Source organism: Erythrolamprus reginae, chromosome 1 (assembly GCF_031021105.1).
Source record: "Erythrolamprus reginae isolate rEryReg1 chromosome 1, rEryReg1.hap1, whole genome shotgun sequence".
Taxonomy (NCBI): Eukaryota; Metazoa; Chordata; class Lepidosauria; order Squamata; family Dipsadidae; genus Erythrolamprus; species Erythrolamprus reginae.
In genome coordinates, this window is record NC_091950.1 from 149,567,251 (window position 1) to 149,595,013 (window position 27,763).

At 41.9% G+C, this 27,763-nt stretch overlaps 1 protein-coding gene across 1 annotated transcript in view; it reads right to left on the minus strand.

The window, feature by feature from the left end:
- The window catches only part of SLC11A1 (solute carrier family 11 member 1), a 71,437-nt gene that overhangs the window by 40,698 nt on the left and 2,976 nt on the right, over positions 1-27,763 (minus strand). The window contains exons 2-7 of the mRNA XM_070729594.1: positions 19,717-19,838; positions 16,605-16,727; positions 15,524-15,643; positions 11,626-11,732; positions 7,747-7,817; positions 5,096-5,163 (exon numbers count right to left, since the gene is read on the minus strand). Coding sequence (XP_070585695.1) covers positions 5,096-5,163; positions 7,747-7,817; positions 11,626-11,732; positions 15,524-15,643; positions 16,605-16,727; positions 19,717-19,838 — 611 coding nt within the window. The remainder of the gene's footprint in view (positions 1-5,095; positions 5,164-7,746; positions 7,818-11,625; positions 11,733-15,523; positions 15,644-16,604; positions 16,728-19,716; positions 19,839-27,763) is intronic.

Genomic DNA, 27,763 nt, shown 5'->3' on the forward strand with positions numbered 1-27,763 from the left:
AAGAAGGGAAGATTAGGCAAGCAGAGAAAGGCAAGGCACCTATTGCTTTCTTTTGGAATGGAATCATATCGCCTCCCACATTTCCTCTATCGAATATGCAGCTTCTGAATGCCGGGCAATATTAAAAAGAAGATGGACTCGCAAGAAACTTTGGAAGCAGCAGTGGGTTGCTACTACGAGGGTTATCCGGAAAGTAAGGTTACAAGACACTGCCTTTTATTTCTGCTTTTGGGCAGTTCTTTACTTCTCTTTCAAAATATTCCTTTCAGCTGCCTCTCTTCAACTGACCTACATTGTCAGTTGAGAAAACATAATGGAGGCTTTGCCTAAAAGTATCTTTGGATTCCTCTTCTCCTTTCTCCTCCTCCTCCTCCTCCTCCTCCCCCCCCCCTGAGAGGTAGGGGGGGGTTGCTTTAAATTTCTTGGAAAGGCCAATGAAACCAATGAACAATTAAAAAATGAGCACTTATTGGACTTTTGCAAAAGGGCATGGAAAGAGAATTTCTCCTCCCTCCCTCCCTCCATTTCTCCTTCCTTCCTTCCTCCCTCCATTTCTCCTTCCCCCCTCCCTCCATTTCTCCTTCCTCCCTCCCTCCATTTCTCCTTCCTTCCTCCCTCCCTCCCACCCTTCATTTCTCCTTCCTCCCTCCCTCCATTTCTCCTTCCTTCCTTCCTCCCTCCATTTCTCCTTCCTTCCTTCCTCCCTCCATTTCTCCTCCCTCCCTCCCTCCCTCCCACCCTTCATTTCTCCTTCCTCCCTCCCTCCATTTCTCCTTCCTTCCTTCCTCCCTCCATTTCTCCTTCCTTCCTTCCTCCCTCCATTTCTCCTCCCTCCCTCCCTCCCTCCCACCCTTCATTTCTCCTTCCTCCCTCCCTCCATTTCTCCTTCCTTCCTTCCTTCCTCCCTTCATTTCTCCTTCCTCCCTCCCTCCATTTCTCCTTCCTTCCTTCCTTCCTCCCTCCATTTCTCCTTCCTCCCTCCATTTCTCCTTCCTCCCTCCCTCCATTTCTACTTCCTTCCTTCCTTCCTTCCTTCCTCCCTCCCTCCATTTCTCCTTCCTTCCTTCCTCCCTCCCTCCCACCCTTCATTTCTCCTTCCTTCCTCCCTCCATTTCTCCTCCCTCCCTCCCTCCCTCCATTTCTCCTTCCTCCCTCCCTCCATTTCTCCTTCCTCCCTTCCTTCCTCCCTCCATTTCTCCTTCCTTCCTTCCTTCCTCCCTCCCTCCATTTCTCCTCCCTTCCTCCCTCCATTTCTCCTTCCTTCCTTTCTCCCTCCATTTCTCCTTCCTTCCTCCCTCCATTTCTCCTTCCTTCCTTCCTTCCTTCCTTCCTCCCTCCATTTCTCCTTCCTTCCTCCCTCCCTCCCACCCTTCATTTCTCCTTCCTCCCTCCCTCCATTTCTCCTTCCTTCCTTCCTCCCTCCCTCCATTTCTCCTCCCTCCCTCCATTTCTCCTTCCTTCCTTCCTCCCTCCCTCCATTTCTCCTCCCTCCCTCCCTCCCTCCCACCCTTCATTTCTCCTTCCTTCCTTCCTCCCTCCCTCCATTTCTCCTCCCTCCCTCCCTCCCTCCCACCCTCCATTTCTCCTTCCTTCCTTCCTCCCTCCCTCCATTTCTCCTCCCTCCCTCCCTCCCTCCCACCCTTCATTTCTCCTTCCTTCCTCCCTCCATTTCTCCTTCCTTCCTTCCTCCCTCCATTTCTCCTCCCTTCCTCCCTCCATTTCTCCTTCCTTCCTTTCTCCCTCCATTTCTCCTTCCTTCCTCCCTCCATTTCTCCTTCCTTCCTTCCTTCCTTCCTTCCTCCCTCCATTTCTCCTTCCTTCCTTCCTCCCTCCCTCCCACCCTTCATTTCTCCTTCCTCCCTCCCTCCATTTCTCCTTCCTTCCTTCCTCCCTCCCTCCATTTCTCCTCCCTCCCTCCATTTCTCCTTCCTTCCTTCCTCCCTCCCTCCATTTCTCCTTCCTCCCTCCCTCCCTCCCTCCCACCCTTCATTTCTCCTTCCTTCCTCCCTCCATTTCTCCTTCCTTCCTTCCTCCCTCCATTTCTCCTTCCTCCCTCCCTCCCTCCCACCCTTCATTTCTCCTTCCTTCCTCCCTCCATTTCTCCTTCCTTCCTTCCTCCCTCCCTCCATTTCTCCTTCCTCCCTCCATTTCTCCTTCCTTATTTATTTATTTATTTATTTATTTATTTAGATTTGTATGCCGCCCCTCTCCGCAGACTCGGGGCGGCTCACAGCATAACATAACAGTTTGTAACAAATCCAAATATAATTTAAAACATTTAAAAGAACCCCATTTTGTTAACAAGCATACACTCAAACATCCCATACATAAAATGTGCATGCCCGGGGGAGGTGTTTCAGTTCCCCCATGCCTGACGACAGAGGTGGGTTTTAAGAAGTTTACGGAAGGCAGGGAGAGTAGGGGCAGTTCTAATCTCTGGGGGGAGTTGGTTCCAGAGAGTCGGGGCCGCCACAGAGAAGGCTCTTCCCCTGGGGCCCGCCAACCGACATTGTTTAGTTGACGGGACCCGGAGAAGGCCCACTCTGTGGGACCTAATTGGTCGCTGGGATTCGTGCGGTAGAAGGCGGTCTCGGAGATATTCTGGTCCAGTGCCATAAAGGGCTTTAAAGGTCATGACCAACACTTTGAATTGTGACCGGAAATTGATCGGCAGCCAATGCAAGCTGCGGAGTGATGTTGAAACATGGGCATACCTAGGTAGGCCCATGACTGCTCTCGCAGCTGCATTCTGCACGATCTGAAGTTTCCGAACACTTTTCAAAGGTAGCCCCATGTAGAGAGCATTACAGTAGTCGAACCTCGAGGTGATGAGGGCATGAGTGACTGTGAGCAATGAGTCCCGGTCCAGATAGGGCCGCAACTGGTGCACCAGGCGAACCTGGGCAAACGCCCCCCTCGCCACAGCTGAAAGATGGTTCTCTAATGTGAGCTGTGGATCGAGGAGGACGCCCAAGTTGCGGACCCTCTCCGAGGGGGTCAAGGATTCCCCCCCCAGGGTAATGGACGGACAGATGGAATTGTCCTTGGGAGGCAAAACCCACAGCCACTCCGTCTTATCCGGGTTGAGTTTGAGTCTGTTGACACCCATCCAGGCCCCAACAGCCTCCAGACACTGGCACATCACTTCCACTGCTTCGTTGACTGGACATGGGGTGGAGATGTAAAGCTGGGTATCATCAGCGTACTGATGATACCTCACCCCATGCCCTTGGATGATCTCACCCAGCGGTTTCATGTAGATATTAAATAGCAGGGGGGAGAGGACCGACCCCTGAGGCACCCCACAAGGGAGAAACCTCGGAGTCGACCTCTGACCCCCCACTAACACCGACTGTGACCGACCGGAGAGGTAGGAGGAGAACCACTGGAGAACAGTGCCTCCCACCCCCAACCCCTCCAGCCGGTGCAGAAGGATACCATGGTCGATGGTATCGAAAGCCGCTGAGAGGTCAAGAAGCACCAGGACAGAGGATAAACCCCTGTCCCGGGCCCGCCAGAGATCATCCATCAACGCGACCAAAGCAGTTTCCGTGCTGTAACCGGGCCTGAAACCCGACTGCTGGGGACCTAGATAATTCCTTCCTTCCTCCCTCCCTCCATTTCTCCTTCCTTCCTCCCTCCCTCCCTCCCACCCTTCATTTCTCCTTCCTCCCTCCCTCCATTTCTCCTTCCTTCCTTCCTTCCTTCCTTCCAACCTCCGCGGGCCGGTCACAGACAGCGGGCAGGCCGCATCCAGCCCTTGGGCCGCCCTTTGCCCAGGTCTGTGCTACACGATAATAATACCAACTTCCCCCACAAACATTCCCCACAAGAGCTACCTTGTAACATCACTTTCCAGATAACCCTCGTAGTTCAGCCTGGATCGGCAAATTGGTAGCAGTGGCGGCAACAGGAGGCTCTCCTCACCCACCCGGGATGCTTCCGCACATGCACAAGGGCATTGCACGGGTGCAGGCTCACAGAAGCAAATCAATAGCGACAGGATTTACCACCCACTACTGCTTGGAAGACAGAGGAATTAGAGTTGGGAAAACAGATTAGATGTTTGCCAGAGGCTAGCGAAGGGATGTGCAACCAAAAAGAGAAAAGACGAGAGCCCCCCAATGCTGCTGTACCATACTTAAAATGTGAGTATATCTGCTTATCTTGATATGTTTGAAAGATGTGAGAACGTGTTGCAACCTAATGCATTTGTGAGTCCTGGTGGCAAAGCTGTATTTGAAGTCAGAAATTCTTAATATATGGAACAAACCACAAGCAATTATGTTCCGCCAACTTAGCTCCATTGATTGACTATTGCTTTGATGCCAGAATACACAGAAATCTTTTCTCCCGCATTCAATTTCCTTCTGGCATTCATTGTCACCAGATGTGAGCATGGGCTTCTCACTGCATGTTTTTAAATATTAGACAAATACATAGAGCTATTTCAGGTTATTTCAGGCTACTTGGAACTTCCTCCTCCAAATAAAGAGCATCAGACTATCGTCAAAAATCACTCAATGGGTACAATTAAGAAGAAAGAAACAGGACACACATTTTTGTTATGAATTTCTGGACAGCACCTGGTTGCCACTGTCAGCCACTGAAGATTGAGCTAAAATACACTGCTCAAAAATAAATAAATAAAGGGAACACGTAAGAAACACAATATAACTCCAAGTAAATCAAATTTCTGTGAAATCAAACTGTCCACTTAGGAAGCAACACTGACTGACAATCAATTTCACATGCTGTTGTGCACATTCAACTTTGTACAGAACAAAGTCTTCAATGAGAATATTTCATTCATTCAGATCTAGGATGTGTTATTTGAGTGTTCCCTTTATTTTTATTTTTTTTGAGCAGTATAGTTTGATCAGATATTCCCACCTAATACTTCTCAACCCCAGATTCCGTTGCTGGGGATTATTTTACAACAATACGTGTAGGATATATCAGGTTGGAGAAGACCACTCTGCTGGATTCTTGAGTGGGTGGGAGGTGGGTTTTAGGTTCTAATCTTCAGACTGCTAGCCAGTCAAGGGAAGAGTGGTTGAGGTTCTCATGCGTGGGAGGAGGGAGCATGTTTTACCTCATAGCCAAACGTTACTGCCATGATAATAATGAGGAGGCCGAAAAAGGCTTCTAACTTCCTGAGACCTGTCAGGGGAAGACAAAAGAGAAAGGTTTATTCTCCATGGGAGGCCTTAAGATTCTCAATTAAATTATTATTATTATTATTTATTAGATTTGTATGCCACCCCTCTCCGTAGACTCGGGGCAGCTCACAACAGTGATAAAAACAATACATAATGACAAATCTAATAATTAGAATCTAAAATAACAATAGTACATTTAAAAAATCTAAAAAGCAAGGAACCCCAATATAAAAAACATACATACAGTCATATCATGCATAAAAACTACATAGGCAGGGGGAGATGTCTCAGTTCCCCCACGCCTGACGACAGAGGTGGGTTTTAAGGAGTTTACGAAAGGCAAGGAGGGTGGGGGCAGTTCTGATCTCTGGAGGGAGCTGATTCCAGAGGGTCGGAGCCACCACAGAGAAGGCTCTTCCCCTGGGTCCCGCCAGACAACATTGTTTAGTCGACGGGACCCGGAGAAGACCAACTCTGTGGGACCTACCCGGCCGCTGGGATTCGTGTGGCAGAAGGCGGTCTCGCAGATATGCTCAATCTGATGCCCTCCAGAAGTACTTTGAGCAAAATTCTGAGAGCTTCCAGCAGGAAACTCTGCATTTTAAACAATATTTAACATTTTACTTGGTGCTCTTTATGATGGCAATATGGTGTTATTTTCATGAAATCACTCTGTATATTTACAGTATATTTATAATACTTTGAGTGCTCCTTTCTGTTTCTGGGCACACAGAAATATGCAGGTTTACAATACAGATTTACCCGTAATCTTTGGATTATAAGATACACCTTCCCACCCCCTAAAAGAGGCTGAAAGTTTGGATGTGCCTTATATTCCAAATGTAGCTTTTTCAAAGCTTTTTTATCAACCTAAAGAGACGCTAACGATCTTCCTGGCTCTTCCTGGCTTGCAGGCTCTTTCATTGCTACTCCCTCCGAAGAAGGTTTTTTTAAAGCCCTTAACCGGGGGATAAAATAATGTGCTGAAGCTGACCAGACTAAGGATGCTAGCCAGATAAATACCTTGTAGGCAGATTTCCTCCCCCACCCCCCCGTTTTCCTCCGACAAAACTAAGTTGGGTCTTATATTCCACTGCGTCTTATACTCCAAAAATACGGTACTTTCTGAAAAAAATATCTTCATTTGCACACACTTACACACACACACACACACTGATGTCTACCTACCGACCAACTCAAAGTTGGCTAGTCAGGTGAAGCTTGAATTCCAAAAGAATCAAAGTGGAATGGCCACCATCAGAGTGCCTTGTTTTGTGATGCAAAACACAACCAATACAACTTTCTATCAAAGATTGGACAGTCTTGATTTGGCCAATGCTGGCTTGACTCTCTTTTGCACCTCCTCGCCATTGCACATAAATGGCGAGGAGGTGGAGAGGGTTGGTAGTTTCAAATTTCTGGGCACTTATATCTCAGAGGACCTCTCATGGATTATGAATGCTAACATGCTTGTGAAGAAGGCACAAAAGAGGCTGTACTTCCTGAGAATGCTCAGGAAGATAAATTTATCTCAGCATCTACTGTTGTCCTACTATTGCAGCACCATTGAGAGTGTCCTGACATACGGCATTGGTATGGGAGAAGCTCTGTAGTGAACAAAAAAGCTCTACAGAGAATTATTAAAACTGCCCAGAACATCATTGGGCTCCAGCTACCCGCTCTGGATGACATCTTCACATCTTGCTGTTCTAGGAAGGTGCATACCATTATCAAAGACTCTTCTCATCCTCCTTACAATCTTTTTGAACTGTTGCCTTCTGGCAGAAGATACAGAATAACTAGAACTCGGACCACATGTTTCCTGAATAGTTTTTATCCCAGAGCTATACTCGCACTTAACAACGAACTAAAGGGTCACCATCAGTGAACTATTGGACAATATTACTCGGTTTGTCATGTAGATGGTTGAGTGGTTCAGGGTAGGGAATTTGTAGTGGGTGGGACATTTTATTCTATTTTTTATTCTATTTTTAAATTTACCTATTCTGATTTTATGTATGGTGGGACTGGTCTCTGGGTGTCACATGACTTTCGTTGCCAATGACAATTCGTTGTTTTAACAATGACAATAAAATTATTATTATTATTATTATTATTATTATTATTACTACTACTACTACTACTACTACTACTACTACTACTATTTGGAGCTACTGCCTTATCTGGGTCACATGAGCACCATCTATTTTGCAGGCGGGGGACTATGTTCTATATTGAGAACTGATTCTTGTGCCTTCAGAGACAATTTCATTCTGGTACTGTACTGTTGGGTTAGAAGCATAAATCAACCTTGATAACCTAACACTTTGTATGGGTGATGTATACTCCGACTTACATACATGCTTATTATACCTGCTGACAAATACATAGCAAAGAATTCTATAGCAACCATAACACGATAGCTACAAATCCTCTAATATATGCATGGTAGCGATATTGGTTTTGGCCATTGCAACATATGAGTATATCATTATTAACACAGTAATCAAGCTCTCATAAACTTGAACTTTTCACTAGATGACTCAACCATGTATACCTTCCTTTTCTCTGGCCTAGTATTTACCGTATTTATCTAAGAAGAGGAAGAAGAAGGTGTCCACAATTGTGATCAAGACTCCACCCCACAAAGGAATGCTGCAAAAAAGAAAAGTAAAAATGTATCATTCAGATAGAATTGGGGTTTTTTTTGTCCAATGCACAATAATACACAATGAAGGTTATACAGGATATACTCAAGTAAAATATATTAGAGAAAGAATAGAAATGAAAATATAAGAATATTATAAGAAGAATAGAATAGAAGAATAGTAGATACGATATATGAGCTATAGGAGAGACAATAGGACAGGGGATGGGAGGCACGTAGTACACTTATGCACGCCCCTTACTGACCTCTTAGGAATCTGGAGAGGTCAACTGCGGATAGTCTAACGGTAAAATTTATTTATTTTATTTATTTATTTGTTTTGTCCAATACACAATAATACACAATGAGGGTTATAGAGGATATAATCAGGTAGAATGTATTAAAGGGGGAATAGAGGAGAAAATAAAGGAGTGAAATATAACTATGAGAGAATAGCAGGAAAAGATATTGGGATAGAAGAGTAGATATAGGAGATATAGGAGAGACAATAGGAGAGGAGACAGTAGGCACTCTGGTGCACTTTTGCACGCCCCTTACTGACCTCTTAGGAACTTGATGAGGTCAACCGTGGATAGTCTAAGGGTAAAGTGTTGGGGGTTAGGGGATGATAGTACAGAGTCCGGTAGTGAATTCTACGCTTCGACAACTCGATTACTAAAGTTGTATTTTTTACAGTCAAGTTTGGAACGGTTAATAATAAAATGTTGGGGGTTAGGGGAAGATACTAGGGGAAGATACACAAATCTGACTATTTCTCGGAGTACTATGAAGACACAGTGTTCTGCTATCATAAGTTGGAGTCTGACTGAAATGGAAGCACGCACAAAATCCAGGAGGGTTGGTGCTTTCTATGCCAAGTTGAACTGAAACACTTTAGTCTCGTAGGATTTTTCTGCTGGTACTGTTCATAGAGGGTAGCTAAGGGATAGATTTTGTGACAACAAAACATCTCTTCAAGCGCCTTAAATTTGCCAGTGTCTTTAATTCAAAGAATGATAGAAATTATTAATTCAAAGAATGATTCTGTTAGGCCAAGTCAGAGTTTCTCCTTTGACTTTCCACTGGTTTTTTTTTTCTGGTTTGTAATCGGCACCGCTGTATCTAAGAATTGTGTCCATGCACTGCTGGCTCAGTCACGCTTATCTGCTTTTGGAACAAAGCTGGGTTTATTTTACTTTTTAAAACTTGAAAATGCATTTTCCCATAGATGCTTCCCATTGTCCTCTCAGCACTCACCACCAATATCTTTCTCTCCTGATCTTTGCTTTACAGACCAGGAGGCCCTAACATCTCAAAATGGGTGAAAATGAAGTGCAAATTGGACTCTGCTAGCTTTTGAGAAATTGGGAATGCAATCAGAGGTTGTCAGAACCTCTTCGAGTTTTAGATGGGAAACTTTTCCAGTACTATCTAGTTCTAGAGAGCTTAGAACCTGGAGCTGTGCTGTGCCGCTGGATTTTAGCTCTTCTCCACCCGCAATGATCCTTTACAGTACTTTGCATTAACCTCTGATGACCATCAAATTGGAGAAGGCTGTTCTATATCCTGCAACTTTGAAGTGCAACATTCTTTGCTTCCATAATTGTGTCTTTTGGGCAGCCTGAAATACACGATCAGGCAATATATGACAAACATTGCAGTGACAATTCCTCAGCCCAGTGGTATCTCTACTTACAAACTTAATTCACCTACAAAAAGATATTGACAAAATTGAACGGGTCCAAAGACGGGCTACAAGAATGGTGGAAGGTCTTAAGCATAAAACGTATCAGGAAAGACTTAATGAACTCAATCTGTATAGTCTGGAGGACAGAAGGAAAAGGGGGTACATGATCGAAACATTTAAATATGTTAAAGGGTTAAATAAGGTTCAGGAGGGAAGTACGGTATTTTTAATAGGAAAGTGAACACAAGAACAAGGGGACACAATCTGAATTTAGTTGGGGGAAAGATCAAAAGCAACATGAGAAAATATTATTTTACTGAAAGAGTAGTAGATCCTTGGAACAAACTTCCAGCAGACGTGGTAGATAAATCCACAGTAACTGAATTTAAACATGCCTGGGATAAACATGGAACCAACTCCCCCCGGAGATCAGAACTGCCCCTACTCTTCCTGCCTTCCGTAAACTCCTCAAAACCCACCTTTGCCGTCAGGCATGGGGAAACTAAACATCTTCCCCTGGGCACGTTGAAGTTATATATGGTATGTCTGTATGTGTGTATGTTAGTACAGGGGATTTTCTTAAACTTATACTATTTTAATTAATTGGATTGTATTGGATTGTTTTTCACTTGTTGTGAGCCGCCCCGAGTCTTCGGAGAGGGGCGGCATACAAATCCAAATAATAAAAATATCCATCCTAAGATAAAATACAGAAAATAGTATAAGGGCAGACTAGATGGACCATGAGGTCTTTTTCTATGTTTCTATAATTCATTCCTTGACCAGGTTCTTAAGTAGAAAAGTTTGTAAGAAGAAGCAATGTTTCCTCGGAGAGGGGCGGCATACAAATCTAATTAAATCTAAATCTAAATCCATAGGAATCAATGTAAAAGCAAATAATGCGTGTGATTGAGGAAACCACAGGGAGAGTGGAGGCCCTGTTTCCTCCCAGGAGATTCCTAGAGAGGCCCCATGGAGGCTTCTCCCTGCCTTTTCCAGTTCTGTTTCCTCCCAGGAGATTCCTAGAAAGGCCCCACAGAGGCTTCTCCTCGCCTTTTCCGGTTACAGTTTTGGAAGCTCGGGTTTGTAAGTGGAAAATGGTTCTTGAGAAGAGGCAAAAAAATCTTGAATACCCGGTTCTTCTCTAGAAAAGTTCTTAAGTACAGGCGTTCTTAGGTAGAGGTACCACTGTATTCTACAGGAGGATATTTAAAATGGGGAGGAATTATGCCTGAAGTGCAGAGCAGAGAAATGGTAGCCTTGGTTTCACCTTATATTCACTTCAATTTTTGCTGACTCTAGATAGACCTAGGTAGAGACCCAATGGTACAGTCCAGTGTCTGGTAGTTCCATAGCATTCCCATCACTTGAATGCTCTCAAACCTGCCCATTGCTTTGTCTTGTGCCTATAGAAAATCTTTTTCCTTTCTTTATTATTAACACATATCAACTGAGATGGATGTTAGCTCCCTGTTTTTTCCATTAATTGCTTTTGTCTATGTGCTATAAAATTGCTAAGAATGTATACCAAAAACGGGTATTGATCTGTAAATAGATTTATATTTACAGTCCCGTCGACTAAGCAATGTCGTTTGGTGGGACCCAGGAGAAGAGCCTTCTCTGTGGCAGCCCTGATTCTAGGAACCAGCTCCCCCCAGATATCAGAGTTGCCCCCACCCTCCTTGCCTTTTGCAAGCTCCTTAAAACCCACCTCTGTCGTCAGGCATGGGGGAATTGAAATTTTCCCTTCCCCCTAGGCTTATAGAATTTATACATGGTATGCTTGTATGTATGAGTGGTTTTTTAAATTGGGGTTTTTTAGATTGTTTTTAATATTAGATTTGTTTACATTGTCTTTTTATATTGTTGTTAGCCGCCCCGAGTCTTCGGAGAGGGGCGGCATACAAATCTAATAAATAAATAAATAAATAAATAAATAAATAAATAAATAAATAAATGAATGAATGAATGAATGAATGAATGAATGAATGAATGAATGAATGAATGAATGAATGAATAAATAATAAAAAATAAAAAAATAAAATAAAATAAAATAAAATAAAAATTTACATGTAAGAAAAAACTAGAATAAAACATTTTTTTAAAAAAAATAAAATCAGGGAACTTACCGCCCAGCTGAAAGGAGGTTGAAAGCAATTGCCGTTCCAATCACCTCCTGCATATCAGAGCCAATGATAGCAATTTCGATCATAATCCAGAGCAGCACACGTGGGACCTAGTGTGGAAAGGACAACAGTCGGGCTGTTAGAAGATTCAGCGGAAAAATTCATACTCTAGGATGTCTCTACGTCTCTTCCTAATTTTGGCTACAACATATTAGGAGCTCAGTGATCATCATTCACCCATGACACTAGTGTAGGGATGGGACATAGTTGCGGTGACCATGTCTATTATAAAGAACAGTCCTTTATTTCAGTCCTTTTGATTTATTCTTTTAAAAAACTCACTTCTACTCTTCATTTTGGTCATATAACCTTTAGTATACAATCAGTACCAGCTAACACAAAAGTATTTCACATCCATGTGAAAAATATGGAAAACTGAATTTACACATACGGTTTGATGTAATTGATTCTTATTAAAAGGTGGTTTCGTAACATTTTTTCTTAATTTTGTTCTTGGATTTTCCTTTGTAAATAAAGAATTAAATGTCTTCAGTCTTATGAACCTCTTTCATATTGATCACCTGACCTTCAGACCTGTAGGAGGCCCATTGTGAAAACTAGGCATTACTTGAAAGTTTGTGGCCAAATACTTTTGGCTCATTTTTTAAAACTTTACTTGTGTGTGTTGTGTGTTAAAGTTGAAGTGGGAAGCTTTCCAAGGATTGGAAAACTCCCATCCTACCCTAAAATCAGAGAAAATGCCATACTATTCTCAGACACATGTTTAACTTACTTCCAGAAGATCACTAGATACATGCTCAGAAATAGCCTGAGAGTAATTGGGCTAGAAGATATCCAAAGTCCCTTCCAACTATTCTGTTCTCTTCTGTTCTATTATATTCTTCATTCTCTTCTCACCTCTCCTATTCTATTTTATTCCATTCTATTATATTATATGGTTATTCTATTCTGTTCTGTTCTATTGTATCATTCTGTTCCATTATTCTATTCCATTCCATTCTATTCTATTCTTCATTCTCTTCTCTCCTATTCTATTCCATTCTATTATATTATATGGTTATTCTATTCTGTTCTGTTCTATTCTATCATTCTATTCCATTATTCCATTCCATTCCATTCTATTCTATTCTATTCTTCATTCTCTTCTCTCCTATTCTATTCCATTCTATTATATTATATGGTTATTCTATTCTGTTCTGTTCTATTCTATCATTCTATTCCATTATTCCATTCCATTCCATTCTATTCTATTCTATTCTTCATTCTCTTCTCTCCTATTCTATTCCATTCTATTCTATTATATGGTTATTCTATTCTGTTCTGTTCTATTCTATCATTCTATTCCATTATTCTATTCCATTCCATTCCATTCTATTCTATTCTTCATTCTCTCCTCTCCTCTCCTATTCTATTCCATTCTATTCTATTATATGGTTATCCTATCCTATCCTATTCTATTCTTCATTCTGTTCTCGCCTCTCCTATTCTATTCCATTCTATTCTATTATATGGTTATCCTATCCTATTCTATTCTGTTCTTCACTCTCTCCTCTCCTCTCCTCTCCTATTACATCCCATCCCATCCTATCACATTCCATTCCATTCCATTCTATTCTATTCTTCATTCTCTCCTCTCCTCTCCATTTTCTTGTGTGTAAAGCATCCTATTACTTGGGCCAATATAAAGATGCACAATGACCATGAGGAGGTGACCTAAATCTTCTCCAATTACCCACTGCCCATGAAAGAGACTGTGGTTGCTTTTCTTTGGGCTGCTGATGCAGCTGAGGGTGGGCAGGTGGGGGAAATGCAGCAAAGGAACCCACCAATTGCTGCCCTTAAATTATTACATGTTAAAGCTGGAAAGAACAGCTCTATTCATTGAGCTTCTTAATGACGCATAAAACAGCTAGGTTGTGGGAGCAGTGCCAATGAATCTGGCATCTTTCTTGGTCAACTCAAAGCCAGGAGGAATCCACACTATTGCAGCAATAAAGGAAGAGTCATAGGATTAGTTTGTCATCTGTCATCATGCCTAAGAAACTCAGATCTGGCAACAGTTGCCCAGAACTTAGTCACATTGCTTCTTAGCAATTACACTATTTTTTGGAAAAAAAGTAAAAATGTCTGGAACTGACAATTAGTGCAACAACAACACAACAACAAAAAAGCAGGTAGCCTGATACAAAACACAGCACAACAACAACAAAAAAACAACAACAACAGGGATCACAGGATGCTAATGGACAAAGATATGAGCAATTACCAGTTATTTTCTAAGTGCAAAAAAATTGACATTAGCTACAGTGTACAAAGAGAACTGGTATAAAATGTTTTATAGGTGACATATAACACCAACACAATTAATGAAGATAAATAAGAAACATTCACCTAATGTTGGAAGTGCAGGAAAGAGAATGGTTCTTATTATCATATGTGGTGACATTGTGATAAAGCAAAGAAATATTGTGATATAGTCCAAAAGTGGTTGGAAAAAAATACTGGAAAGTAAAATTGAAAAAAAAAACCCAGATTTTTTTCTTATTGGGAATAACACATAAAAATTATGAAAAGTGTCAATTTTATTTAATTTTATATATACTAATAACAGCGTCGAGAATTATCTTTGCACAACAATGGAAAAGCGAAAGCATACCATCTAACGAAGACTTAATAGAAAATATAATAGTGCAGAAATGGATAAATTAACAATGGAGATAAAAAATAAAGATGAGTCAGAATATTATTAATGTTGGAATTGTTAGAGCGGATCGCAAGACCACAGCTCCTAAAATCACTGCAGAGCTTAATAGACACGTACAGAACCCAGTTTCCACAAAAACTGTTAAAAGGTAGCTTCACAAATCTGGATTCCACGGAAGAGCTGCAAGGTGTTTCCATTTTTTTGTCCACCTCATGTAAGATTGATGTATAATATTATGTATTTAATACATATTTAATAATAGTAATAATGGTAATATAGAAATATCACAATAGGAAATAAAAAACAGGACTGTCACACATTGTCCAATGTTTTTAAATGTCTATTTATGTATGTTTATATTGAAATAAAGAAAACTTTTTTTACAAAAGGAAAGACCCTTCTGAAAATGCTCCTGTTCTCAATGTCAAACGATTTCCCCCACCCATCATTCCCAACTATGACTTGCGTTTCCTTGGAAATTGAATTTGAATCCCACTTCCTCTGCTTTTAGAAAAGGGGCGTACATAAGTGCACTAGCCTGCCTTTCATCCCCTGTCCAATTGTCTCTCCTTATCTCATATCTCATATATCTTTTCTTCCTTTCATATATCTTCTCCTCTACTTTTATATCTTTTCTTTATATATAATACTTCATGTCTATCCTCTTCAATATGTATTGTGTATTGGACAAAATAAATAAATAAATAAAATAAAATAAAATCTTTACAAGATTAACAGTGAATGATTTGGTTACTTTTCTTTAAATGTGAATCTTCTTTAGAATATGTTTTTACTGAGCATGGTTTCAAACAAAAAGGCAATATATAAATCAAGTAGATTTAAAAACTGATGTTGTTTGCAAAACCATGATTTTATATATTAACATGTTGCATAAAACAAACAATAAGCCATGGCCACCGACCACCGTCTTGCAAACACATGAAATCGAATCATGCTTTGTTTTACCCTGGTTTCTTGTGTAAATCACAATTGTTTGGATCATACAATTGATTGAACTACATTGTAGCTAGGCACCAAGTGCAAAGCCAGAGAAAGAAAGGCAGATGGAGGTCAATTTAGTTCCATTTGCAATTACCATTCTGCCACTGCAGTCACTGAATAAACCAGAATTTGGAGCCAATGTTGCCTTATTGACTACTACACATTCATACTCACCCTGGGATAGTAGTGATGACATATCTCTCCTAAATCCTTGCCTGTAACTACCCCGAGCCGGATAGCCAGCCTTTGGCAGAGCAAACCCAAAATTGTGCTCCAAAGCAGGACCCAGAGCAGCTGTGTAGGGAGCAAAGGCACATGATCACTGAACACATAGGAGATTCTGTATCATTACAACAATAATTAAAGAGGACTGAAAGGATTATAGCTCTAGGATATTGGGAGAGAATCTCAGAAACACATGTCCATCCTGAGTCTACCCAGAGCAACTTTTGACGAGATGCACAGTTGTACAAATATGATAAACAATTATATATATATATATATACAGGATGGAGGGTCAATTATAGAAAATACAATGAATGGGGACAACTTTGTAAAGTCCCTGTAAATTTATTTGTTTGTTTGTTTGCCTGTTCGTTCGTTCGTTCGTTCGTTCGTTCATTCATTCATTCATCCATTCATTATTAAGATTTCTATGCTGCCCTTCACCTGGGACTCTGGGCAGCTCAGAGTAAACAAGTATAAAACATGAAGAAATCTAATATCAAAATACTCTACAAATCTCTATACTAAAACACATAGCAATCTAAATTCTAAAAACAACCATCCACATTCATCCTATGATTCTTCACTCATAGGCCAGGGTAGATGTTAAATTTTCAATGACCCCAGGCCTGTTGGCAGAGATGCATTTTCAATGCCTTACGAAAGACTAGGAGGGCGGGGGTGGTATGAATCTCTGAGGGGGGGTGTTGATTCCAGAGGACCGGGGTCACCACAGAGAAGGCTCTTCCCCTAGGCGCCGCCAGATGACATTGTCTGGCTGATGGGACCTGGAGAAGGCCAACTCTGTGGGACCTAACCGGCCACTGGGATACATAAGGCAGTAGATGGTCTATGTAGAGGCTGAGCAATGAAAACTGGAAGTATGCAGGTATTCTTCTGTTTCCAGCCTTGGGATGGGTTTTAATAATTGGAAAAGATGAATAAGGAGGTATATTTGAATTAATTTAAAAGTAAGTCACTGCGGGATATTTGTTTGGTTGGCCTCTCCTCCCTTTCTTCACATACTCACTTGGAAGCCAGCGACAGCACCGCATTGTAAGTCTGACTCAATATTTCCTGGATCCAGGTAGGCAATACTCATGAGGAATCCCGGCCCGGTGAAAGCCCAAAGTTTTCTGAAACTGAAACCATACTGGAGAACAAAGATACGGAAGATTTAACCAAAAAGCCAGAGAAGAAAAGTCGTGGTAACACTATCATTCTTGGATAGCTTATTCTGCTGAATCGGGCTGACAAGACCACTCTTCTTGTCAACCAACAAGTGTATCCCTTAGAAAAACCTGACATAGGACATACCACTTTGATCCCAATTACTGCTCTCTCTCATGCAGATCAATGCTATTTGTTTGTGTGTGTTTGTGTGTGTGTGTGTGAGAGAGAGATGGTCTGTATATATATCAGTGATGGTGATTTTTTTCCTCTTGGGTGCCGAAAGACTGTGTGCATGTACTATCACACATGCACGAGTGTCCACATCCATAACTGAATGAAGTAATGGGCAGCCCAAATTTTTACTGCCGCACTGTGGGTGTGGCTTATTTTGTGGGTGTGGCTTGATGATCATGTGACTGGGTAGGAATGGCTTGCCGGCCATGTGACCAGGTGGGAGTGGCTTGAACGATCATCATCATTCAAGGGAACTGTTAAGTCCTCGACTTACAACATCACCAGTGTCGCTCTCTGAGGCGACAATTTGCTTCGCATTTCACGCACTCTCCTTCCTGGGTCGCCCCCTGCCTCAGGCTGGGTAGCTAGGCGAACGGGTGCCAATCAGCTGTTGAGAAAAGAGTGGGGAGGAAAAGGGCCCCCTGCAACTCCTGCCGGTGTTGGTCTCCCTGCCACTTTCCGAGGAGGAGGATGGGACGGGGGGGGGGTAGTCAGCTGGAGCTGGGCACACAGCTTCATTTCCACCAGTGGAACTCCGTTCCACCCTATCCTGCCTGCTGTCCAGCCCTGACTCAATGCCTAGGGAGTGCAAAAACATCTCCTGCCCTGCCCCAGAGGCCCTCTGGAGGCCGGAAACATCCTGCTTCCCAATTTCTGGTGGGCCCAGTAGGCTTGTGTTTCACCCTCCTCCATCCCTCTGGAGCCGGTGGAGGGTAAAAACACCCTCCCCCATCCCCCTGGAGGCTCTCTGGAAGCCAAAAATGCCCTCCCAGAGCCTCTGTGTGAAATAAAAATGAACTGTCCATCATACACATGCATGTTGGAGCTGAGCGAGGGCAACAGTTTGCGTGCCAGCAGCTATGGCTCCGCATGACACCTGTGGCACCCGTGCCATAGGTTCGCCATCACTGGTATATATCCATCTGTCTATCTGTATGTATCCTGCTTCTAAATTGCTTCTAGCCTTTTGGGGGACCAAGGGTGGGCAGCTGTGGTTTGGAAGCTGTACATGATCTTGGCTACAACAGCACGGCCCACGAAGCGTCAACATCTTGTGCTGGCCAGTATAATCAACAGGCTGGCGGGTAAGGAAATTGCGTGGCTCCTGCCAGCCAGATGCTTCCATGGTGACAGCAGACTCAGAAATTGGCAGAAGGGGTAAGGCAGGGATCTATTCCCTCCAGGGAGCAGCTGCCCACCCTGCCAAACTATCCCTGCAGCATTTGTTTTCTTTTTTCTAAAGCAGCATCGGATCCAGAAATTAATTGGCTCCACCTGCAAAGACCAACAACTCAGAGACACAGCCTTGATCTTGGATTGGTTCAATCCTTGCAAATGAAAATGGCCTTGGCCCTCTATGCCATGATCTGTTTACACCTCCCAGGCTTTCCAATAAGCTCTCTCTTTCCTTGCCAGCTATTTTGTTAATTCTATGTTAAAAAAAAATCAGTTTCAGTTAAGCTCCATTCCTGGGGACTGTGCACATATCCACAGGGTTTTCTTAACAATAGTACGGAAGGAATTTGACATGGCTTTTCAAAGAGTCATAGGACTGGAAGTAGACTGGAGATCTATTCTAACCTCCTGCCAAAGACACGAGTATTGTTTTAGACAAATGATTGTCCAGCCTTCTATTGAAAGCCTCCAGCAATAGAGCACCCAAAACTCTGGGAAGCAAGCTGTTCTATTGCTTAAAACATTGCAGTCCTTTGTTTAGCAATCATCTGAAGTTAAAATATGACTTCAGTAACCGAGTTGTCAAAGCGTGGAACTCATTACCGGACTCCATAGTGTCATCCCCAAACCCCCAACACTTTACTCTTAGATTATCTATGTTTGACCTATCCAGATTCCTAAGAGGTCAGTAAGGGGCGAGTACGAGTGCACTAGAGTGCCTTCCGTCCCCTGTCCTATTGCTCTCCTATATCTCCTGTACCTTTCTTCTATTCCTATATCTCTTCTTCTATTCTTTCATTGATATGTTCTATTACTATATCTTCTTTTCTATTACCGTATTTCTTAGATATATTTTACTATGAGTATCTCCTCTATAACCTTCATCATGTATTTTACTATGTGTACAGTGCTCCCTCGATTTTCGCGGGGGATGCGTTCTAAGACCGCCCGCAAAAGTCGAATTTCCGTGAAGCAGAGATGCGGAAGTAAATACACTATTTTTGGCTATGAACAGTATCACAAGCCTTCCCTTAACACTTTAAACCCCTAAATTACAATTTCCCATTCCCTTAGCAACCATTTAGATTATTACTCGCCATGTTTATTTATTAAAGTTTATTAAAAAAAATATTTATTAAAGGCAGACGAAAGTTTGGCAATGACATATGACGTCATCGGGTGGGAAAAACTGTGGTATAGGGAAAAAACCTGCAAAGTATTTTTTTAATTAATATTTTTGAAAAACCATGGTATAGACATTTCGCGAAGTTCGAACCCGCGAAAATCGAGGGAACACTGTATATAGATATATACCCACTAAAACCCTCATTGTGTATTGGACAAAATAAATAAATAAATAAAATAAATAAACATCCCTGAAAAAGTGACTTATGGCTGGTTCTTGCCCTTTATAACTGTCAAAGCATCCCCACAGTACTCATTCACATGCTGTGTGAGCCCAATTATGATGTGCAGCCGATCGTTCCAAAAGGACTTTTCAGTCAAGAGTAAAACTCCCAGATGGCAAACAGTGTGCAAACTCGTAGCCACAGACTTACCCCACCAACATCTGGAATCACGATTCTTTCGTCCAAGTAGGTTTGATCCTGGTTCTCCTGGGGATCAAGTGGCTTTGCTGACTCGGTAGCACCATACTGAGTTTTCCTTCTAATTTTGTTCCCTGGGAAAGTACAAAAGCAAGGAGAGATCAATAGAAAGAAGCAAAAAAATATTCTGTCCTGTAACGACTGAAGCCTATGGAGATCCTCAGATATCTAGGGCAGTGATTTTCAACCTTTTTTGAGCCATGGCACATTTTTTACATTTACAAAACCATGGGGCACATTGAGTGGGGAGGGGGAGGGGTGGCTAAAAAAAAGTTGGAGAAAAAATTCTCTCTCTCTCTCTTCCTCCCTTTCGCTCTATTTCTCTCTCCCTCCCTCTTTCTCTGTCTTTCTCTTTTCTCTCTCTCTCCATCCCTCTTTCTCTCTCTCTTTCTTTCTTTTTCTCTCTCTTGCTCTCTCCCTTGCTTTCTTTCTCTCTTGCTCTCTTTCTCTCTCTTTCTCTCTCTCTCTCTCTCGTTCTTTCTTTTTCTCTCTTTCTCTCTTTCTTTCTTTCTCTCTCTCTCTCTGTTTTCTCTCTCTCTCTCTTGTTTTCTTTCTCTCTTGCTCTTTCTCTCTCTCTTTCTTTCTCTCTCTCTCTCTTTCTTTCTCTCTCTCTCTCTTTCTTTCTCTCTCTCTCTCTTTCTTTCTCTCTCTCTCTCTTATTTTCTTTCTCTCTCTGAGCTTCACGGCACACTTGACCATGTCTCACGGCACACTAGTGTGCCATGGCACACTGGTTGAAAAACACTGATCTAGGGAACGCTTGCACCAAAGTTGCTTCTTTACAAACAGCACCTAGACTTTGTTTCTCCTTGAAGATGTTTTTCGCCTCTCATCCAAGATGCTTCCTCAGTTCTGACTGTAATTTGGAATAATGACTGAAGCAATATCATCATAATTTCTGCTGCACTCCAGAGTTTGCTCGAGGTACGAACAGTCCTTCCGTCCCCAGTTTTGAGCTCTTCTACGGGAACACTTTTGATACAAGATGCTACATCAATACCATACAACTATTCGAAATCTCAACAGCATCAGCCAGTGATGGAAGGAATGAGGAAATTCACGTGTTATTAAACAAACACTCCCTGGATCAAAACAAAGGTACACCAACCTATTTTCCTAAACTTTGTAGAATTTGAAAAAGGAAACAAACCACATAGCAAAAAGCCTGCCTCTAGGCAGCTATAGAATGGCTTGCAGGAAAAATGAGAAATATTTTGTCAATGCATATTTCATCTTGAGAGGAATGGTGAAATATGTTCAACAAAGGCAAATGCCTCTTTACATCAGTTCCGAGCCTATTAAAGAAAGCATAGCCATACTTTACCCTGTTTCTGCATGTCTCTTCCCACTTAGCTCACGCACAGTGTCAGTCCAAGTAACTTTAACAACCATCTGATTTATAAGCAAAATGTCTTTTTGATGAGTCTCAGTCTAGAAAAACCCGCTTGGTAAGTACATGCTGATACCTCCCAGCCAGTAAAATCTCATTTGCATACTCAGCTGGGGATAGACATCAGCATTTCATTGCAAGATCTGAAAATATTCTGACCACGAAGGGGTTGATGAAAAACCCCAAAGCTGAATATCTGTGTTCCGTTACAGATGTACTGAGCCAGTGATCAAGAGACATGTTTAAAATAACTAGGTGGGATCTTCTGCATTTCAAAGGATGTAATAATGCAGATACAAGCCAATTATTCTCAAGAAAACTTGGGCATGTAATTTTTTTTTGTTTCAAAATCACAGAATATATTTTCCAGCATCCTATCTATTCATTGTACTTTTCCTCATAAAGGCAAGCTAAATAACAATTTATTTTATTTTATTTATTATTTAGATTTGTATGCCGCCCCTCTCCGCAGACTCGGGGCGGCTCACAGCAGGATACAACAATTCATGACAAATCTAAATAGAATTTAAAATATTTTAAAAAACCCATTTACTAAACAAACATACACACAAACATGCCATGCATAAATTGTACATGCCCGGGGGAGGTGATTCAGTTCCCCCATGCCTGACGACAAAGGTGGGTTTTAAGGAGTTTACGAAAGGCAGGGAGAGTAGGGGCAGTTCTAATCTCTGGGGGGAGTTGGTTCCAGAGAGTCGGGGCCGCCACAGAGAAGGCTCTTCCCCTGGGGCCCGCCAACCGACATTGTTTAGTTGACGGGACCCGGAGAAGGCCCACTCTGTGGGACCTAATCGGTCACTGGGATTCGTGCAGCAGAAGGCGGTCTCGGAGATATTCTGGTCCAGTGCCATGAAGGGCTTTAAAGGTCATAACCAACACTTTGAATTGTGACCGGAAATTGATTGGCAGCCAATGCAGACTGCGGAGTGATGGTGAAACATGGGCATACCTAGGTAAGCCCATGACTGCTCTCGCAGCTGCATTCTGCACGATCTGAAGTTTCCGAACACTTTTCAAAGGTAGCCCCATGTAGAGAGCATTACAGTAGTCGAACCTCGAGGTGATGAGGGCATGAGTGACTGTGAGCAATGAGTCCCGGTCCAGATAGGGCCGCAACTGGTACACCAGGCGAACTTGGGCAAACGCCCCCCTCGCCACAGCTGAAAGATGGTTCTCTAATGTGAGCTGTGGATCGAGGACGCCCAAGGTGCGGGTTCAATAATTCCCCCCCCAGGGTGATGGACGGACAGATGGGATTGTCCTTGGGAGGCAGAACCCACAGCCACTCCGTCTTATCTGGGTTGAGTTTGAGTCCGTTGACACCCATCCAGGCCCCAACAGCCTCCAGACACCGGCACATCACTTCCACTGCTTCGTTGACTGGACATTTACGTTCGCTACGGAACTTTATGACAGGGCTTGATAAATTGACAAAGCTTAAAAATTAACAAGCAGTAAAGGGACTGTATTACTTCGTTAGAGATGGTAAGCTAAGTTTCTGTTACAGATTAAGGCATTCTTTGCATAGCATAGACTTTCAATTCATCCCTCAGATAAATTGCCCAGGACCTCCCTGTAAAACCACATTCCTGGTTTTGCTCCCTGGCTGGAGGATGACCAGGCTATCAGGTGAACTGATTCTGGAGCATGCCACATAGAACTGGCCATGGAAGAAACAGGCAGATACCCTTACTTGTGTTTTCCTAATCTTATCTGTAAATCTTTTCCTGTGTTTTTTTTTGCCTCTTTTCCCTTTAACTGTTGTTACAGTAGAAGGAACAGATTCATTTGAACTGAGGAGGAAAATAAGGGGGGTAAAATCTGTCTCTGCATCCATCGATATTCATCTGGCTAGCATCTTGTTAGTGCGTGAGAGAGTTGAGGGGTGTTTGGAAACTCAAACAGTATTTGCTGTATGAGCAAGAAAAAGACAGGAAGGAATGGATGTGTGGCTTAGCTCAACTGTTCTGCAGTAAAGCTGCTTGCTGCTGTGAAAGCAAAAGCTAAACTGAAACGCCTCTGCTTGTATTTTGCATTTGGATCAGATTTCTTTTCAGGTGGGGAGGGGGGAGTAGAATTCTTTAGCATCAGGGCTTGTTAATAATAATATAAGAAATACTCATGCTCCAATGGTCATTTTGAAAAATCCTTTCTTATTGAACAACTAGAAGGCAAGAGGAACATAGGTGGCAAATTTCAAGTTTGTAGGCTTTATGTTTATGGAGATTTTCGTGTTTAATGGGTGAGCGGTTTTCGTGTGTGTGTGTGTATTAAAAATAAAGAGAACACTCAAAGAACACATCCTAGATCTGAATGAATGAAAGTATTCTCATTGGATCACTATGTTCTGTACAAAGTTGAATGTGCACAACAGCATGTGAAATTGATTGTCAATCAGTGTTGCTTCTTAAGTGGACAGTTTGATTTCATGTAAGTTTGATTTACTTTGAGTTATATTCTGTTGTTTAAGTGTTCCCTTTATTATTTTGAGCAGTGTGTGTGTGTGTGTGTGTGTGTGTATTTATACACACATACGTAAGTTACTGAAGACCCACCTATGCCGCCAGGCATGAATTACTTGAGGTATCCCTAGGCTAATGTGATTTACTTATTTATGGTATGATTGAATTGTATGGTTTTTAATGATATAGATGCTTTTAGATGTTGTTTTTAAGTATTGGAATTGTCACATTGTTTATCACTGTTGTGAGCCGCTCTGAGTCTTCAGAGAAGGGCGGCATACAAATCTAATAAATAATAATAATAATAATAATAATAATAATAATAATAATAATAGCAACAACAATAATATATATATATATCAGACAAAATATGTAACACACACATATACAAACACACACACATATATATATATACATTTCTTTTGTTACATACACTTTTGGATATTAGAAACATGTATATTTTGGAAATGAATAAACGTATATTTTCATTTACCTAAAGAAAACCATCTGATGCCAAAAATAAATAGCAACGCACTCTTATGCACTTGACTTGTGAAGCACAAAGTGTGAATTCTTAGATTCGTATAGCTCTGTATTAATGTAGTCTACCAAATAAAAATAATGGTAGGAAGTATGAGAAGGACACAAATGCATATTCTTTGTGCCAGATTTCCTTTAAGGGAATCATTATATTAAACAGGTTTTTTAGCATAAAGCTCAAGGTGAACTCAATTAAAAATGAGACTGTTACTCATGAACTGTTAAGCAATATAACAAATAATTAGACCAAGAGAGGTGCAGAACTGTAGAGCAGATAAAACATGGCCAAGTATGCCATACTCTCTCTCTGCACAAAGTTCTTCCTGGTATCTGCTGTTCTACATTTGCTATACTAATCTGGTACAGTAGTACCCCTAGATACGAGCATAATTCGTTCTATAAGGGAGCTTGTATCTCGAGGCAACTCGTATTCTGGAACAAATAACTTTTTTCCCCTCCGAGATAACCAAAAGCAAGGATTCTAACCAAAAGCAAGGATTCTTGCGCCACCTAGTGGATGCTCGGCTCGTATCCCGAATTTGAGCTCGGGAGTAGAACAGAAATGTCTCTCCCCTCCTAGCTCGTATCTGGAAATACTTGCATGTAGAGCAGCTCGTATCTAGAGGTACTACTGTACTGTAATTTCCCAGGCTTCTCACTTCAAAGACTAGTGGTTTTTAACAACCAAGCTTCCTTTCTGTGTGGGTGCACATGCATGAATTCACACACATCCAGGATGAATGGGAGGAATATTTCGCAAACTGGCTGTGCGTGGTACCTTGAATAATTAATTGGTTTGGAGCAGGAAGAAAGAGCACTGATTGGCTGGTATTCTTTGCATCCCAAACTGTCCGCTACACTTAAAAACCATGCTGGAAAGTTTTCATTTTTGGTGAGATTCAGCATCTTTCAGAACATATGTAAGTAGTACATAGTCATGTAAGTAGTCTGTTTCTGTTAAATAGGGTGAATGGAAGAGGCAGTCAGAAGTGGCTTCAAAACGACAGTTCTACACTTGGCAACTATTTACAATCCAGCAAAGGCTCTTCTGACACCCAGCCCTTTTATAGGGAGCTGCCAGACGGTCTAGCCAATCAACAGTCAGTATTTTCCCTCCAGAATGGAGGACCTGACTGAAGCCTATGTGCTTCAGTCTGAGAATATAACAGCTTCCCTAGTGGCTATCTTATTTAAAGAAGCCCATCTATAGTGTTCCACATTGGGTGGGGCTTCAATATCTGTAATTGTTGGAAGATGTTACACAGGCATTGTGATACAGTGGTTGGGTTGAAGTCCAACTTCAGCTGTAGAAACTCACTAGGGAAACCCAAATAATTTTTTTCCTGGTCAACAGGTCAAATCCAATTAATAATAATAATAATAATAATAATAATAATAATAATAATAATAACAACAACAACAACAACTCAACTTCCCTCTCAAGATTGCTATGGTGAAAATTGATGGAATGAATGTAATATGTATATATCCTCAAGACCCCGAAGAAGACAGAATGTCAATCTAGAAAATAATAATATGAATGCTTGGGATGCTTCTTATTAGTCGTATCAGCAGGTAGAATGATATACCTGGGTGCTGGAGTGGACTACGGAGTTTTGTTCTGGGAGAAGGCAGATTTGCTTGGTGGGAAATAAAAATCAAGTTACACTCAGGTTGCTCTAGAGCAGGCATGTCCAACCCATCGCCCACGAGCCCCTTGAGGCCATGGAGAACTAATAATATGGGCCCACAAGTTCGTAAACTTTTAACATTATTACATTATTAACTATTATTACATTATTAACTATACTACAGTGGTACCTCTTCTTAAGAACTTAATTCGTTCTGTGACCAGGTTCTTAAGTAGAAAACTTTGTAAGTAGAATCAATGTAAAAGCAAATAATGCCTGCAAACCCATTAGGAAAGAAATAAAAGCTCGGAATTTGGGTGGGAGGAGGAGGAGGAAGAAGAGGAGGAGGAAGACAGCCGCTGCTGAAGGAAGAAGGTGAGGGGAATAAAAAAAATCCAAAACTTTAAGGCTTAAAAAAAAAAAAAGAGCGACTCTGAGGCAACGAGGAGGAAACATGTGCCTCCCATACACCCGGCGCAAGGCTGCCTTCCATACACTGCGCCAGAGAGAGAAACCCAGGGCGAATGGCAGAAAACTGTCCGGGCCTTTGTGCCACTCTCAAATTTCCTGGGAAATTTTTCCAGGCTCAGGTACTTAAGTAGAAAATGATTCTTAAGAAGAGGCAAAAAACACAGCTACAAGAATTGCAATAGCGCAAACATGGAAGAACGAACAGACTTCCCATGTAAATTTAATAATAGACAAGATATATACATGTGCAGAAATGGATGAGATGACAAACCTACTTAAGGGAAACAGAATCAATGAAACTAAAAGCATGTGGAACAATTGGCACGAGTGGATTCAAAGGAAAAGATTTGTATAATTCTATACAAAATAGCAGTACAAACCTTAAAAAAAATGAAAATACCATTTGAATGTTTTTACCATGTTTTGCATTGCATAGTATTAAGTTAATATTATCTATATAACAACTGTAACCGGTAAAAAAGTTGGATAAGACCTGTAAACTGTATAAACAAATTGTGATATATGTATCTATAAAACATTAAAAAGATTTGGGGAAAAAAAAAGAAGAGGCAAAAAAATCTTGAACTCCCGGTTCTTATCTAGAAAAGTTCTTAAGTAGAGGCCTTCTTAGGTAGAGGCTCCACTGTACATAGTTTTTATGCGGTCCAAGACAATCCCTCTTTACTCCATGTGGCCCAGATTAGACAACCATGCTCTAGAGCAGTGTTTTTCAACCAGTGTGCCGGGGCACACTAGTGTGCCGCGAGACATGGTCAGGTGTGCCGCGAAGCTCAGCAAGAGAGAGAAAGAGAGAGAGAAAGAAAGCAAGAGAGAGAGAGAGAGAGAAAGAAAACAACAGAGAGAGAGAAAAAGAGAGAGAGAGAGAAAGAAAGGCAGGGAAGGAGGGAGAGATAGAAAGAGCAAAAAAGAGAGGAAGGAAGGGAGAAAGAAAGGGATGGAGAGAGAGAGGAAGGAAGGAAGAGAGAGAAAGAGGGAGAGAAATAGAGTGAAAGGGAGGAAGAGAGAGATAATTTTTTTGTCCAAACTTTTTTAGCCCCCCCACTCCTCCCTCCCCCCCGCTCAATGTGTCCCATGATTTTGTATATGTAAAAAATGTGCCGCAGCTCAAAAAAGGTTGAAAATCACTGCTCTAGAGCAGGGGTGGCAAACTCCAAAGCCTGGGGGTCGGATCCAGCTTAGATCTGCCCCACAGGCCTGCCCTGGAAACAGCGAAGGACCAGCCTGCGGTGCCTCTGCCAGTGAATTAGAACTGGAACCTTTGGTCCTCTTCAAGGGAACGATGAGAGCTAGCTGACTGCAACTCAATGTTGTGCCTCTGAGATCTGAGACCATGGACTTATTTTCATATTTATCTGAGCTCACCACTACACTTTTCAGTGAAATTGTTGGATATAATCGGGCGGGTGGGGTGTTGTTACTTACTGCCGCTACCAACGCGATGCACGCACAGCTTTGGGTCGCCG